At 37.7% G+C, this 18792-nt stretch overlaps 1 protein-coding gene across 1 annotated transcript in view; it reads right to left on the reverse strand.

The window, feature by feature from the left end:
* Positions 1 to 4243: 4243 nt before the first annotated feature.
* The window catches only part of LOC109112896 (anoctamin-1-like), a 57010-nt gene continuing 42461 nt past the window's right edge, over positions 4244 to 18792 (reverse strand). Inside the window, exons 11-23 of the mRNA XM_042767057.1 lie at positions 15271 to 15353; positions 12719 to 12790; positions 12147 to 12221; positions 9923 to 10124; positions 9690 to 9801; positions 9267 to 9324; positions 9085 to 9185; positions 8845 to 8987; positions 8022 to 8174; positions 7714 to 7766; positions 6499 to 6683; positions 6311 to 6416; positions 4244 to 5603 (exon numbers count right to left, since the gene is read on the reverse strand). Coding sequence (XP_042622991.1) covers positions 5430 to 5603; positions 6311 to 6416; positions 6499 to 6683; positions 7714 to 7766; positions 8022 to 8174; positions 8845 to 8987; positions 9085 to 9185; positions 9267 to 9324; positions 9690 to 9801; positions 9923 to 10124; positions 12147 to 12221; positions 12719 to 12790; positions 15271 to 15353 — 1517 coding nt within the window. The 3' untranslated portion in view covers positions 4244 to 5429. The remainder of the gene's footprint in view (positions 5604 to 6310; positions 6417 to 6498; positions 6684 to 7713; positions 7767 to 8021; positions 8175 to 8844; positions 8988 to 9084; positions 9186 to 9266; positions 9325 to 9689; positions 9802 to 9922; positions 10125 to 12146; positions 12222 to 12718; positions 12791 to 15270; positions 15354 to 18792) is intronic.

The raw sequence follows: 18792 nt of genomic DNA on the forward strand, positions 1-18792 counted from the left end.
ATCCTGGACCAACCTGTGGAAAAAACGGAGGAAAAACCAAAATGGAAACTTAGTGGAAGTGACACAAAATGAACTGAAACCCTGGAAAGAACAAGGGAGTGGACTTACCGAAATGGAACATGACCTACTGGACAATTACTCTCATACCGAAACTCCTGAGAAAGTCGAACAGTCCAAAGATATTGAACAGAGACAATCTTTCTGAAATGGACAAAGCTGAACAAGATGCCAGTTCTTTTGAGCTAGCAGATTCCTGATGCTCCAAACAACCAGACTGCTGACCAAATACGCAGATCTGAAACGGTTGAGGAAAGCCACCTGTTAAGTTTACTTATCACAGCTTGGTAAACCTTTGATTTCATTTGCACAAACTATATTAGATGGTGTAACAAAGTTTTGGTTGATCAAACATTTGAAGGTGCTCCTGTCCTTGCAGGAGGAGGGAGGAGGATGTACCCGCCTAAAAAAAAACGTGTTAACCAGTTAATTGTATTTAATTATTATCATTATTTATACTTTACGTTATGAGTAATGTGGCTTTTTATTTTGAAAAATACATTTTTTTTTTGCGGGAAACCGGAAGTAGCGCACTAAAATATTTCCGTTTGCATAAAACCGCTAAAAATCAGATGGGAGCGCTGCTTCGGGTTCTCCCACGAGTTGAGAAAAACAAACCGTGAAGAAAAAGGTATGAAAACCTGTCTGTTTTTCCTGACAGTTAAATATGATTTAGTTCGTTATGTAAACACCTGTATATTTGTTTTTAGAAGTTCGAGATCCATCCAGAAATCGTTTTTATCTGTCCTGGCTTCTCATATTGAAAATCCTCTCTTGGTAAGCTAAAGTGTTCAATGATTGTGTGTGGAAAAAAAACCACGAGGTGGTCAGGCTAGCTCCAATTAGTGATTATTCAACATTTTCTGTTGTTTGAAGGAACGTAACATGATAAAAGACATTTATTTCATGGTTTAAAGGAGAAATGTAAACTAAATGGCATGTATTACAAAAATATGCTTTTGTAACATTTTTTACATTGTGGTATATATGTGACTAAAGGTTAAAGTTACATACAGGAGTATATAAAATAACATTTTAAGTTATTTAAAGTGGTTAAATCAGCAAATGCTGTATTTCATATAAATGGGTTTCAATTTAAAAATGTAATTCATTTATTTTGATCCAAAATCTATGAAATCCTATGTAAAAAGGGATTAAAAGCAGAGAGAAAAGTTCATTAGTACAATGTGTTCCTACAATTACATTTCATTGTAATGACATAAGGTTAAAATGGTATATTCTGACTTTAATAGTTATTATAAATAGCTATTGTTTTCTTCATGTGAACTATGCTATGATATTTTCTGAACAGTAATATAATGTTGTACAACACTTCAAGAACCAGTTGATATCATTGATTCTGGACTGAACCTGTTCTATATACAGGTCAGGTCTTTTTATGAGGCGAGCAGAAGTTCCAGAAGCTCCAGTCCTTGAATCATATCAGGTGAACCATTGATCCATAGATGGCGAGCCTTCCCAATGAGCCGTGAACCTCTACCACAGCATTCCGGAAGCCTGTGGTAGGATTGTGTCAGTTCACCGAACCGGCACCAACGAGATTTTCCCTTTCGAGTATTTACCCTTGATTTTTCCCTTTACTTACTGACTTGAACTCTGGATTGAACTCTGGAATTCCTAAGGACGATTTCCAAGGAACATTTTCAAGAAGGACATTTTATTTTATTTTATTTAAAATTTATTTTGGGCCCATAGGTGGTGTGTACACAATTGTTGTGAAGTATTGAAATATTTTGTTGAACTAAAGGGTTACACATTTTAAAACGTTTACACTGGTGTTGCTTGGTTATTACTGTACTTCTCAGCTCCTACGAAACTAGGGTTGTACATCCTCAGAAGTGTGGTTACATACGAGTTGGGTAGCACAGGATCTGGGCAAAGTTTAGTTTTTTCTCGATTGCTTAAACACTATAAGCAGGCTTTTTGAGCTAAAATTTCAAGACCATAATGCCATTTTTCAGAAAGCACACCCATTTTGCTGAACTATAAACACTATTCCCCTGCTTTAACACGAGTCAGATTTGGTGAACCCTTACTGCAAAACTCTACACACAAATCCCTAAATTTCTCAGTGCTTACACCATGTGGTCATTTAGAAAGCACTAGCATTCAATATTGTTCACTCAAGTCAGCATAACTTGAGCTCAATTAGCATACAGATACCCACGTGGAAACACTAAGAGTCAAAATTTATCTCACACCAATTAGAATCTTCAATAGATAGATAAAAGAGCCCCATTCAGTTCATTCAGTTTTGGAACAATGGATCCAGAGAGACATGATTGAAAAGGTCGAGGACACCAGAGAGGATGAAGAGGATGAGCAAGATCAGTAAGGAGTGGAGGAAGAGGTGAAGGAAGAGAAAGAGGAGGAGGACGAGGATGAGGGGCAAGAAGATAAGGAGTCTCAGATGAAATTTGGGCCATTAGTTGGCCATATCCTTGTCCATGGTATGACTATGAGGAAGGCTGGGCAATGAGTTCAGCCAAACTTAAGTTGCTTCACTGTCGCCTTGAGCATAAGAACATTCAGGGAAGTGTACCTCAGTGTACTCTACTGTAACTTTTGAGAACTGTACTCTGTAACAACACATGCATCAAATTCCCTTACATACAGACAGAGTTTCTGTCTGCCTACATTTTGTAAAAATTACTTTTGTAAAATCAGTACTTCTATTTCTTGTAGGACACAGAGACGATGGAATGGAAGAAGCCTGACTAGACATTACAGTTGATGTGTGACAGGGGTGGATCAGTCATGTGAGAGGATTTTACCCCCGCTGCCTGGCTAGGGCCAGTATAGCCTGTGATGTCTGTCCCAGACCAAAGATGTGATGCTGGGGCAGAATATTTTTTGTTGTTGTTTGGTATATTGTACTGTACAGTACATTAAGGAATAGAAAATGTGCAAATGTATACACGTGTTCATCATGTGAAATGTTCCTTGAGGGGGAGAACCACAAGCAACAACTTATTACTGGTTTTTGTTTTTGGTTTTTGTAGTATTGTTTTGAATTTATCTCACCAGTGTGTAAGACTGTGTTGTAGTGTGTGTGTTTTTGAGGGCTTGTGTGTGAAGTCTGAGGGCAAAGTTTGGTTTGGTTACTATATATTATCATTAGATAATATATAGTAAAAAAGTTACAAATATAAGAGATTGTGTGCTTGTAAATGTTTACTAAATAATGATTAACAGATGATTAGTTAACATAAATTAAAATGTGTGCAAATGTCATTAAACATTCAATTCATATGAAATACATTGGAACAGAACATTAACAGGAATGTCAACAAAAGTAAATGGACAACTGAAGAACTTTATTTCGTTTTAGTGTTACATTAAAATACACAGCGACGCATTCACCAAAGCATATTGTGTTTCTAAATTAAGGCAAGCAAACAAAATATATAAGTTACATGTATTAAAAATGTAGTAGACATGTAAGGGAGTAAATAATAAACACCTTACTAGGGAAAAAAAAAAACTTTAAAAAGAAAGACTTTTCTGTTTTCATGTTAAGAGCTTAAAATATATCAGCACAGAAATGGTTGATCTTTGGTGCATGAAATCACCTTCAGTTCATTTGTGTCTTGACGTGTTTTTACTGTAAAGCCCTGTCAATATTAATCAAAGCCATACATCTCAGGGCAGGATACAGATGCATTAATGATTCTGTATAAAATCTTAAACATTACTGGACTTAACATGGAATTTATGGTTTGGTTTTGTCTGTTTCTGTAACATGGAGTCAAAGGCGTGTGGATCCATTTGCAGCTTTTATTAATCATGGTCAGAAAACAGACAAGATCAATCACCAGCATCAGGGATAACACAAATAATCCAGAGACAGATGTATTCCAGGCAGAGGTCGGGGAAGGCAGCAATCAGCATAAACGGAGTCGAAAAACAAGAGCAATGGTCAAAGGGGCAGGCGGCAGAGAATCACAGGCGGTACAAACGATCCAAGATAATACGCTGCAGGAACAAACACAAGGAAAGTGCCCGGAAACGCCCGGAACTGGGCTAAACAAGACTTTGCAATAACTGAGAGTCCAAACACAGTATATATAGGGGAGTGGTAATGGGAAACACCTGGTGGTGATTAGCCCTAAGCACGGGATTATGGGAAATGGAGTCCAGACACCAAATGCAGTCCTGAGTCCTGAGTGGAGTGCCCTCTACTGGAGTTCATGGGCACTCCAGCTGACGAACATGACAGTTACACTCTATGAACACAATGTGAATGAGAATTATAAAGTCTTATGAAATATGTTCCACGGCGTCAATGCTTGCTCAGCGTACAGACAATGATTATTCTCAATGATTATCAGGCACCATTAAATATGAGAAGCATCAAATGTACAAAAATGCAAAAGCATTACAAAAATAGATTCAAGATTCAAGATTCAATCTTGATCTTGAATCTTGAATCTTGAATCTCTTGAAAAATGTAAAAGCATTACAAAAATAGCCATAACATAACACTGAAACCATGAAATATCGAGGTACATTTGATTAAAGAAATGAAAGCAGAGGAGATTAAGGTTATTTTCTGAGATGGAGCCCATCTAACAGCTTGAATACAGAAGAACAAATAACTTTAAATCTTTTCAAAATTCCAAATATGTCATGTCATGAAAATTAGGATCTAATTTTCAGTGAGCGCTCTGATTATGTTTTGACGTCAAATTGTTCAAATGATTGAAAAAGTTTATATAACTTCTTACAACTTCTTCCATATTTAGGCTTTGTTATAACAGGGGGCAGTAGATATTTTCAATCACCTTTAGGATTGAAAATCAGAATCACAAGGAAATATCACATTTCAGTCAAAAATCTAACAGCCTTTTTTATGGTTCAAACAAACCTTAGCATTCAAGGGGCGATAGAGCTGTTTCGATCTTATAACTGTGTCCGTCATTGCGTTGGATATGTTCTTCAGTAAGTTTAACTAACTTGCTCAACACGATTTCTTCAAACTGTTTTACCATGACAATAACTGACCTGCAAGACAACACAGAAGACAGCATCTCTGGCCCTTGAGCCGCACAGCCTTCATTAAACACACCTGTCCAGGATCACTGGACTATTACTGACCAGAGGACCACATGCAGTGCTCCAGCATCCAGCAGAGCTAAGAAACTGTTGCATAATGAATCAGATACAATGATGCACAAAATCGAGCTCACACAGACAGAAGTGTTTTGTTCACATACTCCTGTAGGGTTAGAATGTGTAACGCAGCATTCACTGAAAGAGAACAAGCACACTGAAGAAGTGGGACAGGCTTTGTTTGAGACCCAGGGGCTCGTCAGTGGAATGTAACGATGGAGACTCTGAGGCTGCTGCTGTTAGTAGTTTCTGTGAGGACTGGGACTCGTCTCCTCTAGCCGTGTCTTTCCCGGTTCCTCTTTCATGAACAGATCCATCATGAGGATCTTCTCTTTGTGGATCTGTAAGCTGATGTCTTTGGGAATATCTGGGATGATCCAGTCCACAACATCACTCATCAACATCACCACATTCTGCAGAACCAGAGGAGACCAGCACCAGTTAACCAGCCTTTCTCTTCCTCATATCACAAAGAGTCTAATCAATAAAATAAAACACTCTGGTAACACTTTAGAATACTGATCCATCATTGATGAATAACTACACAAGAACACATGACTAGTGCACTACTAACTAACATTCTAGTAACTCCTGGAGAAGTCCTAAGAACTACTGTATACAGGTTCATAATTACTATGAATTATGCACAATGCATTATTAATTCTAGAGTAAAGATGACTCAAGGATTACCAAATCCTTCTAAAGGAACTGATTACTTGGATCAGTATTCCAAAGTGAAAAGCATCATAAATCCCTCATATTGTCTGACCTAACTGTAAGCTTTTGAGATACATGTAAGGTTTTGAGTAGTAATGACTCAAGTGTTACTACATCCTTCTGATTAAACTACTAATTATTATATTTAATCAGAGTTTCTTGTTAGATACTTGTAGTTACTAGAGTGCTAATATTGCATTACTCGTGTTCTTGTGAAGTTATTCATTAATGATGAATAAGTATTCTAAAGTGTATTCTAAAGTGTTACCATCTTTTGTTCTGTCCAGTTCACTCAATACCTGTGATAACCTGAGTCCAGCACAAAACATCCACAAATATTATTTTCTCAGTTTTTAGCATTTCTATCCTTAGAATACGGAGTTTGTGGATATGAGACACTAGCCTGAAAGACAATGACAAACGCTAGTCTGGCGGCCAGCACAGCCCAGAACTCTTTGGAGATCTCGTACGGTGTCTCAGACCACGGAGGATCTCTGTAGTCTTTGTACCTGGAGGGAGAGCAGAGACGTGTCATTAAACATTCACTGAGTGTTAATTGAGTTTAGAGCTTGTGTTATAGGTACACTGTACCTGCAGATGTCCACGTGAAAGCCCAGGTGGAAAGGCTCCAGTGGGGCAGTGCCGTTCTGGAAGTGACTGACATTAAAGTATGACAGCGTGTGGTTGACGAAGCCGTGCATCGAGCCATCTGGACTGTACATGTACTGATAGACCAGCCGTGGAACAAAGTCTGACGTGAAGGAGATCACAAACGCCTACAGGAAAGATGACAGCTTTTAATATCTGTGAAGCATCATTTCCTTTTTTGACATTCCTGAGAGCCATTTGAACAGAATCTACTCGTGAAGATAATCTCCATGCTGACTCCAATGCAGAAGAAGAAGAAGAAGAAGAAGAAGAAGAAGAAGAAGAAGAAGAAGAAGAAGAAACGTCCTGCTTGCTGTAGAAAATTATGGCTCTGACATCTCTCACAGCTGAGAATGCCGAGACTGTTGGGGCATATTTTGCCTAAAAGAGCATATTATTTGAATGTGGCTCATGCAGGGAACTCCTGCATTCACACGCAGATTGCTTTCCTAGACGATAGTGACCCGCCCCTTGATTAATTATTAATAAAGTATTAATTTATTTGAAATGCCAGAGGAAGACATTCTCCAAACATATTGTTTGCCAAGCATCCAAACACATTACTTTTAATTTTCTCTGCTTGTTTGAGGCTTTATGCTAATTTGCACTGCTCCTGGTAGATTGCGTTGGTCATTATGGAAATGAGATGTTCTTTATTGTGCCATTGTCAGTACTTTCCACAACCATCGCTACTGTTTGGAAATTGTGCTTTCATGCTAATTGTCTTGTTTAGTAAATCTGCTCTGCCTCTACTTTATACTTTTTAAAAAAAGAAATTGAAGTGAAATCTCATCAGCTACTGAAGAATCTTTTGTGATTGATAACTTGGGATCAGATGTGAGCAGGACAACAGCTTGTGAGTTCTTCAGAAGCTCAAAGGTCACTGCTACACGAATCCATCTCAAAGACAGCTTCCAATATTTTCAAACAGAACAGAAGTTCTAGTGCTATGATCTCTAGTCTTTAACTTGTGTGGAGTTGTTCATGCAGATTTGCAGTGTTGACCAATAAGAAGTCACTTGATGTGGCAGTGAGCTCCGATTGCTCGTTCATAATGGCACTGTTAAAGAATATAAAGTGCTGCATACAAAAGAGGTGGAAATTCACAGTTCAAAGGTAAATGTGACAGCTAGTGATGCTACATTAATAGACACTTACATTGACAATAACTGCCACTTTTGTGACTCCTCTGAGAATATTATACCAGATCCCTGTGAAGACATCATGATGAACACAATTAGTTTATCAGACTTTTGAGGTAAACCTCATAAAATACACCCAACAGATGATGCAAGACAATTCTTAATAATCTGGAAATTTCTGCAGCAACTGTAGATTCACAAAACTCAATATATTCCAAATATTCCATTCTATCCTGAACCGGAGGACAAGTTGAGATTATTCTCAATGGTAATGAGGCACTGAGTTTTATTATCTAATGTAACTGTGAGAGTGTAAATACAGACCGATGTCTTTGCCTCTGGCTGCATCTGGTCTTCTGAGTTCTGCCACAAACTTCTTGGCATCAAGACGGATTTCAATGATGTTGTTCAGGAGGGCAAACAGAGGCGCCAGTGGGAAAGATGCCACAAAGAGAGTCACAAAGCCAAACTGGATTACTGCAGGAACAGAAGCACAATTTTAAGAATACATCTTCTTTGTAAGGAGTAAAACATCTGAAAATTGTTTAGTAAAAAAAACTACGTTTTCTTTGTTGGCCATCGGTCATGAATGGTTTGTCCAGATCTGGTAAAGATGCATGTTTCATGGTTAGGTGTATTGTGTTCAAACTTATATCTTTTCTGGAACTTATATCTTTTCTGGAAAGAGACAGTTATTATATTATACCTATAACATTTTGCTGCATGCATGTTCAGATCTGTTGGTTTCACAAGATCTATAATTTATCAGAGTACACAGTAAAAAGGTGAAATTACTTCTCTGCTTCTACTTAAAAAATAACTTTTGTTGATGTAACCTCCTGTGAGTTTATTAATATTCATCCATGTTTTTTTCAGGGGCACCAAAGAGTCATCCCATGATATATAATATACAGCAAATCCCATTCATGATTATGATAGATAATGACAACAATGAACAGATGTTAATAATAAAAAATAATAATGTTGAAATATGCTAGGATTCTCTGTAAGAAACTGGCTTTTGAAGCAAACTAATTTGAAACTCAGTGAATAAAACAGTACCAATGAGATATATATGAAGACAAGTAATGAAGAGTTTATCCGGTATGATGATTTTCTTTGGTTTATGAGCATGTAAAACACTCACTCATCTCCATGTACTCGGGCGTGAGGCCAGCGAAGGGCTCCAGGAAATGATCCGTCTCATAACGCTGTAACTTCTTCTCATATTCCTTTTCCTGGAAAGAACCTCTCTGGGATTTAATGAATCTGATCAGCTTCTTCAGTTTACTGTAATAAAGGAAATAAGACCCAAAGCACGGCGACACAAACGTGTTCAGCAGGCCCATCAAAGCCTGTGGTGATGTGTGTGTTGTGTGACACTCACGGGACGCCGATCTCAAACAGGTTGTTCTGGATGAGCTGTTTGCCGAGCATCGTGATGCTGAGCTGAATGCAGAGCTCCATGAGACAGCCACCGTGAGCGCACTGAGCAAACACATCATACATCACGTCAGCCGCTGCCATCAAGGCCTCCTTCATCAGAGAGTAGTGTTTCTGTGTACATACCTCCTCCATGCGATAGGACTCAAACACATAGAGATAACTCCCGGGATGGCCCCCGAGTCTGCACACCAACACAGTGAGCACCATAAACACGTGGACTCGACAAGAATGTGCGGTCACAGTTTAAGGTTCAATTCTCACTATTACCAAACAAATCAACTACGAGTTTTGCCTCAGTAAACTCCTCATTTGCTGCTTATTAATAGTTAGTAAGGAAGTTGTTGGGTTCAAGTATTACGGATGTAGAATAAGGTCATGTTGAATAAGTACTAATAAACAGCCAATATGTTAATAACAGGTATGCTAATAATTAACTAGTTAATGGTGAGAATCTGAGATTTAATGATTAAGTCATTAATACTGGATGTAAACAGACAGAAGCACATGGAGCTTTCCTCTAAGGTTGTGTGAATACGTATTACCCACCTGCCTCTGAAAAATGCGATGTATATGATGGGAGTGAACGCATTCACAAACTTGAGGATGAAGGTTTTGAAGATCAGCCTTTCTTCAAAGCTCTTGTCTGTTTTAGGAACCTCTGAGGAGACACACATAGCACAAGCGATTGATTTTTACACACTGCAAACATGAGCAAAAGAAGGAAACGTCACAGATCAGAAGATATCAACGATCAGAATCAAATGGACACAGTGACTGACCGAGAAGAGTGAGCCAGCGTGCGACGGCGCCGTACACCTCGTCCAGGATGAGGATGACCAGCAGGTTTATGATGGCCGCGGTGGTTTTGACCGTCAGTCTGGCACTGGAGCGCGTCATGGGGTTTGAGCTCATAGCCAGAGCCGCTTTTGTTGAGATCCGGTACAGAATCACACCAAACACAATCGCAAACGTCACACCGATCTGTAAAACAGCAAGAGACGCGCTTGACTCAGCCGACAGAGCTTTGAACTGAAACTACAGCCAGATGAACACCAGTGAAAACAAGAGGAAGTCCTAGAAGTGCAAAGCCTTCAGATAAAGCCATGATATGATGAAAATATTGAGATATAGTAGAGTAACTTTAATGACTTTTAAAATTTCAAAAGGTATTATTTGAATTAACTATTGTAGATGTTGATAATTTATTTAGAAGTTTATTTTCTCAGCAATATATAAAAGTGGCTATGAATGACTGAGTGCATTATGAACACAGGACACATTGCTTTATTAATTTATGTGGAAATATTCTGCTATTGTGTCAAAAGGTTTAATATCATAAAACAACAAATGCACTGGCAGATTGGTCTTTTATAAATGTATGATAAAGGCAGATAAAAGGCATGTAAACCCTTTATATACAGTAACACATGGACAAGGTCAGGTCAGGTGTTTTCTCCTCAGTACTAGACCATTTCTGTCATGCGTATGTTTAGGATGTCCCAAAAGCTTCAGTATTTGAGCGTGAGGTCATGATGTTTGGACATTCTGCTGATGACGGATCAAACCAACATCTGCTCTCTCCACCAAAACCTAACAAGCAGCATGTCTGCAGTACTAGTTACTACAGAGTACCTGATGCTTCCAGACTCTTCTGCGTATAATAGTGTCATGTTGAGACAGGCAGCGTCATGCAGACATGCATACTGGCTGCTTATTAGTACATCTTTAATAGTACTAAATACCTAAAATTAACAACTATATTACTAACTATTATTAAACAATTACGAGATTATTGAAATTTCATAGTTAATAGTTAGATAATAGTGAGAGCTGGACCTTTTTTATGGAATGCTGTAGCACTAGTAAAAACAGTAATATTCTTAGATACCTACCACTTAGTCTACCACTTAAAAAAGCTGGGGTTTTATGTGACTATATTGTAAAATGTAATTGATTGCTGTGATCAAAGCTGAATTTTCAGCATCATTACTCCAGTCCTCACACTGTAAATAAAAACAGTTTCAACCTAACATTATTTGTTACCCCACTGACTAAATATATTACGTTTAGTCAACTAAAATATCCAAGTTGTCACTTAGTGTCACATGATCCTTCAGAAATAATTCTAATATGCTGATTTGCAGCTTTAAAAAAAATTATAATTGTGCTGCTTAATAATTTTGTTGAAACATCATCTTTACTGTCACTTTTGATCAGTTTAATGCATCCGTGCTCAATAAAAGCTTATTGAACTGTAATATACAGTATATTGAACAGAAGTGCCCTTTTAAGCATGGTGCTCACTACAGCAGACAGATGTATTTTTGGTGAACAGCAACAAATCCATTAATAATACCTGATGTTCCTTATATATTATTCTTTTGAAAAGTATATTTCTACTGGAATAACAGACAGAGGTAGCTGATGCTTCCCCACTTTCTTCAGCCATGTTGAACTTATGTTGTCATAGATAAAGAAAACAATGACATATAGAGAACACAGTCATATAATATGATGGGTAAGGGTCAAAGGTCAGATCTGTCCACTCTAGCTGAAACCATGCATCAGAGGGTTATGTGAAATCATGACGTCTGCCTGCGCCAGGTGTATTTATGCCAACATATTCATATTCACATGCTCATATATGGATTGAATATGAATTTATACAAGTTAAAATTATACAAGTTATACAATTAAAAATGCTTTTAGAGCATTTATTCAGTTAATGCTGACTTCAACATTGACCTTTTTATTAAATTAAATGTTTTATCTGTTAACTTCAGTTAAATCACAGATAACTAACATGAACAACATAAATATGTCTATAAATCTAAAAAAAAAAAAAAACCTTAAGATGAAGAAATACAGTAAAAATAAATCCCTCATTGTTAGTTTATGTTAGCTAATGCATTAACTAATGTTAACAAACAAGACTTTATGGTAAAGTATAACTCAAATGTGTCGTCAGATTCATATGAAACACAAGATGATGTGCAGCCTTACCATTAAAAGCATCATGATGAGGTTCATCATATACGCAGGAAATCTGTCTCTACATGTCAGCTTTTCTCTCTCTGGCTAAACAAGAAACAAAACACATCTTGTTCCACACTTCAGGATTGACTCGGGAGTATTTTTAGAGTTGGCAAGGTCAGGAAACCTATTTCTTCTAGCAATTAAAAAAAAAAAAAAACAACAACAACAGTATCATAACTATTAAAGTATATCTTGAGATTTTAAATCTGTATTTAACCTCAGAGATCTCAAAGTAAAAAGAGGAGTTACACTTTATTTTAAGGTGTCCTTGTTACAGAGTCATATTAATTAATTACATGTAGTTACTATACGATACTATACGCTACTGTAAGATTATCTGTCTGCTTTACGTTTCAAAATCATTAACAGTTAAAAACATTTGTTAGAAATTTAGAAAAGTAATCAAATTTAATTAATTTTAAAGTTTATTGTTAAAGTACCAATTAAAGTTTATTTTGGCAATGCATATTGTTTCAAAGCAGCTTCAGAAATATATATACAGAAATATAATCAGTTAAAAACAACACATGCAGTGTCACCTTCTGTGAGTTATGGCCTTTCTTCAGTGATTTCTGCATGATTCTGAATTCATATTCAGCTCGTGGGTGATCCTGACAAACACAAATGACAACATATATGACCAAACTGACCCAGAAACAGAGCTGAGAAAGAAAGAGAAAGAGAGAGAAAGCGGGCTCTTCTTCAGGTGAGTGTTTCTAAGTGCGTTCTTGAGAGGAAAGTCTGGGACAGTGTATGAAGTGACAGTGTGATCAAAGCTGATGAAGAGAGTTTAGTGTCACACTTTATATTAGGTGGCCTAAACTACTCTCTACTCACATCAAAAAATAAGTACAGTGTACTTATTGTGTTCATATTGTATTGAAAAACACTTCTGCTGCTGTTGAGGTGTGGTTAGGGACAGGTCTGGTGGTCTGGGTAGGTGTAAGGTATGGGTCAACAGTGTAATTATACATGTAATTACAGAAATCAATTACAGATGTTATTACATATTGATGAATCATTCATCAATCACGGTGAGTAATGGCTTCTCCTGCTATTGTTATTTGCACCCCTTGCCACATGTATAGTTTATCTCTCTCTGTCGGCGACGAGGGATTCACATGTCAAGTCATCTTTATTTATATAGTGCTTTAAACAAAAAAGATTGCGTCAAAGCAACTGAACAACATTAATTAGGAAAACAGTGTCAATAATGCAAAATGACAGTTAAAGGCAGTTCATCATTGAATTCAGTGATGTCATCATGCAGCTCAGATCAGTTTAAAATGGTATCTGTGCAATAATTTGCAATCAAGTCAACGATATCGCTGTAAATGAAGTGTCCCCAACTAAGCAAGCCAGAGGCGACAGCGGCAAGGAACCAAAACTCCATCAGTGACAGAATGGAGAAAAAAAACCTTGGGAGAAACCAGGCTTAGTCGGGGGGCCAGTTCTGCTCTGGTCAGACGAAACCAGCAGTTCAATTCCAGGCTGCAGCAAAGTCAGATTGTGCAGAAGAATCATCTGTTTCCTGTGGTCTTGTCCCGGTGGTCGTCTGAGACAAGGTCTTTACAGGGGCTCTGTATCTGGGGCTCTAGTCCTGCAGAAATGTTAATCCATGCGTTTATGACCTCAAGGTTAGATTATTGTAATGCTTTATTGGGTGGTTGTTCTGCACGCTTAATAAACAAACTCCAGCTGGTTAAAAATGCAGCAGCTAGAGTTCTTACTAGAACCAGGAAGTATGACCATATTAGCCCGGTTCTGTCAACACTGCACTGGCTCCCTATTAAACATTGATATAGATTTTAAAATTTTGCTTATTACTTATAAAGCCCTGAATGGTTTAGCACCTCAGTATTTGAACGAGCTCTTGTTACATTATAGTCCTCCACGTCCACTGCGTTCTCAAAACTCTGGAAATTTGATAATACCTAGAATATCAAAATCAACTGCGGGAGGCAAATCCTTTTCCTATTTAGTGCCTAAACTCTGGAATAACCTACCTAACATTGTTCTGGAGGCAGACACACTCTTGGAGTTTAAATCTAGATTAAAGACCCATCTCTTTAACCTGGCTTACACATAACACACTATCACATTTCTGATATACAAATCCGTTAAAGGATTGTTAGGCTGCACTAATTAGGTCAACTAGAACCGGGAACACTTCCCATAACACCCGAACTTTTTATATGTTTTTTAGTATGTAATCTACGCTAATATTAGTCTGTTTCTCTCTTATTCTGAGGTCACCGTAGCCACCAGATCCAGTGTGTATCCAAGTCAGAGGGTCACTGCAGTCACCCGGATCCAGTATGTATCCAGCCCAGATGGTGGATCAGCACCTAGAAAGGACCTCTACAGCCCTGAAAGACAGTGGAGACCAGGACTAGAGCCCTAGAGACAGATCCCCTGTAAAGACCTTGTCTCAGAGGACCACCGGGACAAGACCACAGGAAACAGATGATTCTTGTGCACAATCTGACTTTGCTGCAGCCTGAAATTGAACTGCTGGTTTTGTCTGGTCAGAGGAGAACTGGCCCCCCGACTGAGCCTGGTTTCTCCCAAGGTTTTTTCTCCATTCTGTCACCGATGGAGTTTTGGTTCCTTGCAACTGTCGCCTCTGGCTTACTTAGTTAGGGACATTTCATTTACAGCGATATTGTTGACTTGATTGCAAATGATTGCATAGATACTATTTCAACTGAACTGAGCTGAATGATGACATCACTGAATTCAATGATGAACTGCCTTTGTCATTTTGCATTGCTTTGACGTAATCTGTTTTGTTAAAAGCGCTGTATAAATAAAGGTGACTTGACTTGACTTGACATATAGGTACTTTTAAAATATAAGTACAATGTAAAAACATGTATGTCCAGAATAAGTGCATTGTACCAAATGATTCATTTAAATGTAAGTACAGCTTAGTTAAGGCCAGTAGTTAAGTTTTGAACATGTTGTTTGAACAGTGCTTCCTACACACACCAGGGGAGGAAGTGGACAACAGCGTTAAATGACACACTAATGAGATGACCTCCAGTGATGATGTGTGGTGTGTTAATGTGAGCGTGTCGTGTGATCAGACCTCCTCGTCCTCAAACCCTGTGAGATCCCACTCGTAGTTGAGACACATCTGCCGCCGCTTCCAGTGCTCCATGAAGAACGCCGCTGGAACACACAAGACAGCATTAATAACAATGACGAACTCCAGTACACCTCTGAGCCACACCTGAGACACCTTTAGAGGGAAAGGTGCTAAATGTAGCAGAATGTGATCAAATATTAACACTTTCATTATAAAGATGATTAATAATAATCGTGTAAATTATGGGAGCAGCTAAATCAGACCATGTGCGCAGCAGACTTTCACATATGATGAGAATCAAGTCACGATGGCACACAGAACGAGATGTTTGTTTTCCTTTTCATGCATACAAGCGCCCACAAGCCGAACAAGCCAAGATTTCTTCCCATGGCTCATAACCGACAAAAGCCTAATGCTTCAGTGATATTTATATCTTTGTATTTATACTTGTGAAAGAGCAACAGCTGTCAAGTCTCTCCTCCAAAGAGATGGAAGCACAGTAAATCTTGTGTGTGAACTTCTGCCACCCCCCCCCACCCGAACAGAACTGAAGTCTCTGACTTCCTGTCCAGATCCCTCAGCGGACGACACTGAACAGAACACAGACACGGGTTTAAATAGGCTCAGTCACACAGACACACAGGAAACAAGATGGAGAGATGTTTAGTTTAGAACAGAGAGAACCAGGAGATATAGAAACTGGAAGAAGAATGCTCTGAGAGAAAGAGACAATTCACTAAATAGTGCTGCACAGTATTCAGCCAAACTACTCTACATAATTAAGCTAATTGCACCAGTAATGCAATACAGAATTAATGACACAGTCACTTCTAAACACAGTAGCTAACATTCACTGTATTAGTTCAATCATTGAATTTGTGCATATTATCTGTCTTTCAATACTATTTGTGATGTTTCATAAAAAAATTTCGGGAGGAGCACGCACGGATAATTAACACGGCCAGTTCATCATTAGTGATTACACCGTTTACCAATCGGCTCAAGAGGAAACACCTATAAATAATCAAGTACGTCCTACCTTCGTTATCTCTCGACTTTCAGAGAGATACTCCAGCTCAGATAGAATCACTCGGGGGAGCAGTTTGGGCTGGGCCAGACTCCGAATTTGTAATAGTAAAATAACTAAAAACATGATTTTTACTCAAATAACTGCAGTTCATTGTCAGCTAAAACACACAAGAATGTGCTGCTGAAGTACTTAACACAGAGATCATCACTGTATCAGCAACTCCACATTTACTGTCTTTATATAAAGCAGAGAGACCATTAGTGTTTGTGGTTCATCATTGACTGAAGCACAGGCTCTACTCTCCAGCACAATGGTGACCCACGAAACTACATTAAACTAACAGATCTCACTTGTGCAAAAACACATTAATACAGTTGAGTTCAGTATCTACTCTCCTTATCAGTGTATGGCTTTGCATAATTTTTTTTTCTATGGATGTTCACAAATATTTCAGTCAAATTAACTTTTTTTCAATTTGGTAAATCTGTCTCTTATGTTTTACAGAATATTGCTATTTTTTCCTTGACTAAACGGCAACCGTGCTGCCAGTAAAAAACTGTTTTTCTACAGATTGTTGCCATAAATTAATTACAGTTTATTACTGTTAAATTATGCTGCATGCTGTTTTTTCTTCATCTTAAATCTTTAACCCTTTAAAACCCACAACAAAATCCTCAGTTTTAAATGAACACTTATAATGTGTGCACACTACAGAGTGTTAGAGTAACACCGAATCAGTGAAGTTAATGAGACAATTCTGTGATTAATTGATGATTGAGCATTGGTGTGGAACACCTGCTGTTAACAAGCAGAATCACTGAAGGAAATAGAAACACAAAAACTACAACTGACTTCAGCCACAGCCTTAAGATGAATCAACTGAAATAAACAGGGCGACCAAACGTGCCATTTTCCAGGACACGTCCTGGCCAGGATTTCTATATTGCCTAAAATATCCACGTTATGGCTTTGTTTGCGCTGTGCAGACCAATTGTTGTATGACAAAGTACCGTGAGAGCTCTAGAGAGTAGACGGCTTCTTGTGCTTCTGAATCGCTCTCACGGTACTTTGATGTCAGACACCGATCGGTCTGCTCGGTGCTGCTTCAAGTCCAACACTAATATGTACACGTATTTGCATCGCTTTGACCGTTCTCTGTAGATCCCACCTTCTCATGCACCACAATTGGTCAATTACGTACAATGTCTGCATGTTATTGGTCAAACAATCATTACCTTCATTAAGTATGAAACCAGGAAACCAAAGCTGGATATTTTAGGCCATATAGAAATCCTGGCCAGGACGTGTCCTGGGAAAATGGCACGTTTGGCCACACTAAAAATAAAAGACATTAAATCTCTCAAGATCTGATTAAACATCTCCTAAAACAGCTTCAGCAGCTTCACATTACTAACCAGACTGACGTTATTTCTGTCAGATGTCTACAGAAGATCTTAATGAGAGTTGCAGAGGTTTAGAAGGTTTTTATTTTTTTTCACTTTCATGATGGAGATCAGTGTTTAGTTTAGCTGGGCTCTTGAACCGTGACTTAAAAACATTAAGGTTTTTTTTTTTTTTGGCTGAAACAATGTGTTTTTGAAACTTGTTTGTTACAGCAAAAAAAAAAAAAAAAAAAAAAAAAAAAAAAATTCAAAGAAAAAATATCTGGTGTTGTTGTTTAAGGATTGAGAAGAAAAACCTCTCTTATTTTTAATTCATTGATTTTATCCAGTGTCTCTTCTCTGAATATTGATACCAGAGCAAAATAACAAACACTGCTGAACCATCAGTTATGAAAGACCGTTAAAAAAGACATAACTTGTTTATTAAAGAATAAATGCTTTGTTATAATTTAGACAGACACATCAAGAATCAGTGTATGAACCACAACAATGGTGACAATCCACAAAATTAATAAACAGATCAGTTCTGAACGTCACAAAACATGCTACTAAAACTGAAGACAAAAGCAAAAATACAAACACATAGTAAGAATTCAAGAAAATAAGTGGACAATTCAGCGGCATAATTTATTCATGCCGCAATGCATGCTGGGAGTCATGGATGAGCATTGCATCATAAAGCTTTTGATTGTCACCATTGTTGAGATTCACATGCTGATTGTTGATGTCTCTCTTTGAGTGTTAATAACACGCTAGTTAAAAGTGTTTTAAACCCAAACTGTTTTTAAATCCATATGTTCTGGTTGTCACATCACCAATCAATTACTAGATAAAAAATAATACAATAATATAACTAAACTCTGAATGAATCCAGCAACACTTTAAGTCAGTTTAGTACAAACCCAATTCCAAAAAAGTTGGGACACTGTACAAATTGTGATTAAAAACAGAATGCAATGATGTGGAAGTTTTAAATTTCAATATTTTATTCAGAATACAACATAGATGACATATCAAATGTTTAAACTAATAAAATGTATCATTTTAAGGGAAAAATAAGTTGATTTTAAATTTCATGGCATCAACACA

Source organism: Cyprinus carpio, chromosome A12 (genome assembly GCF_018340385.1).
Source record: "Cyprinus carpio isolate SPL01 chromosome A12, ASM1834038v1, whole genome shotgun sequence".
NCBI classification, from domain to species: Eukaryota; Metazoa; Chordata; class Actinopteri; order Cypriniformes; family Cyprinidae; genus Cyprinus; species Cyprinus carpio.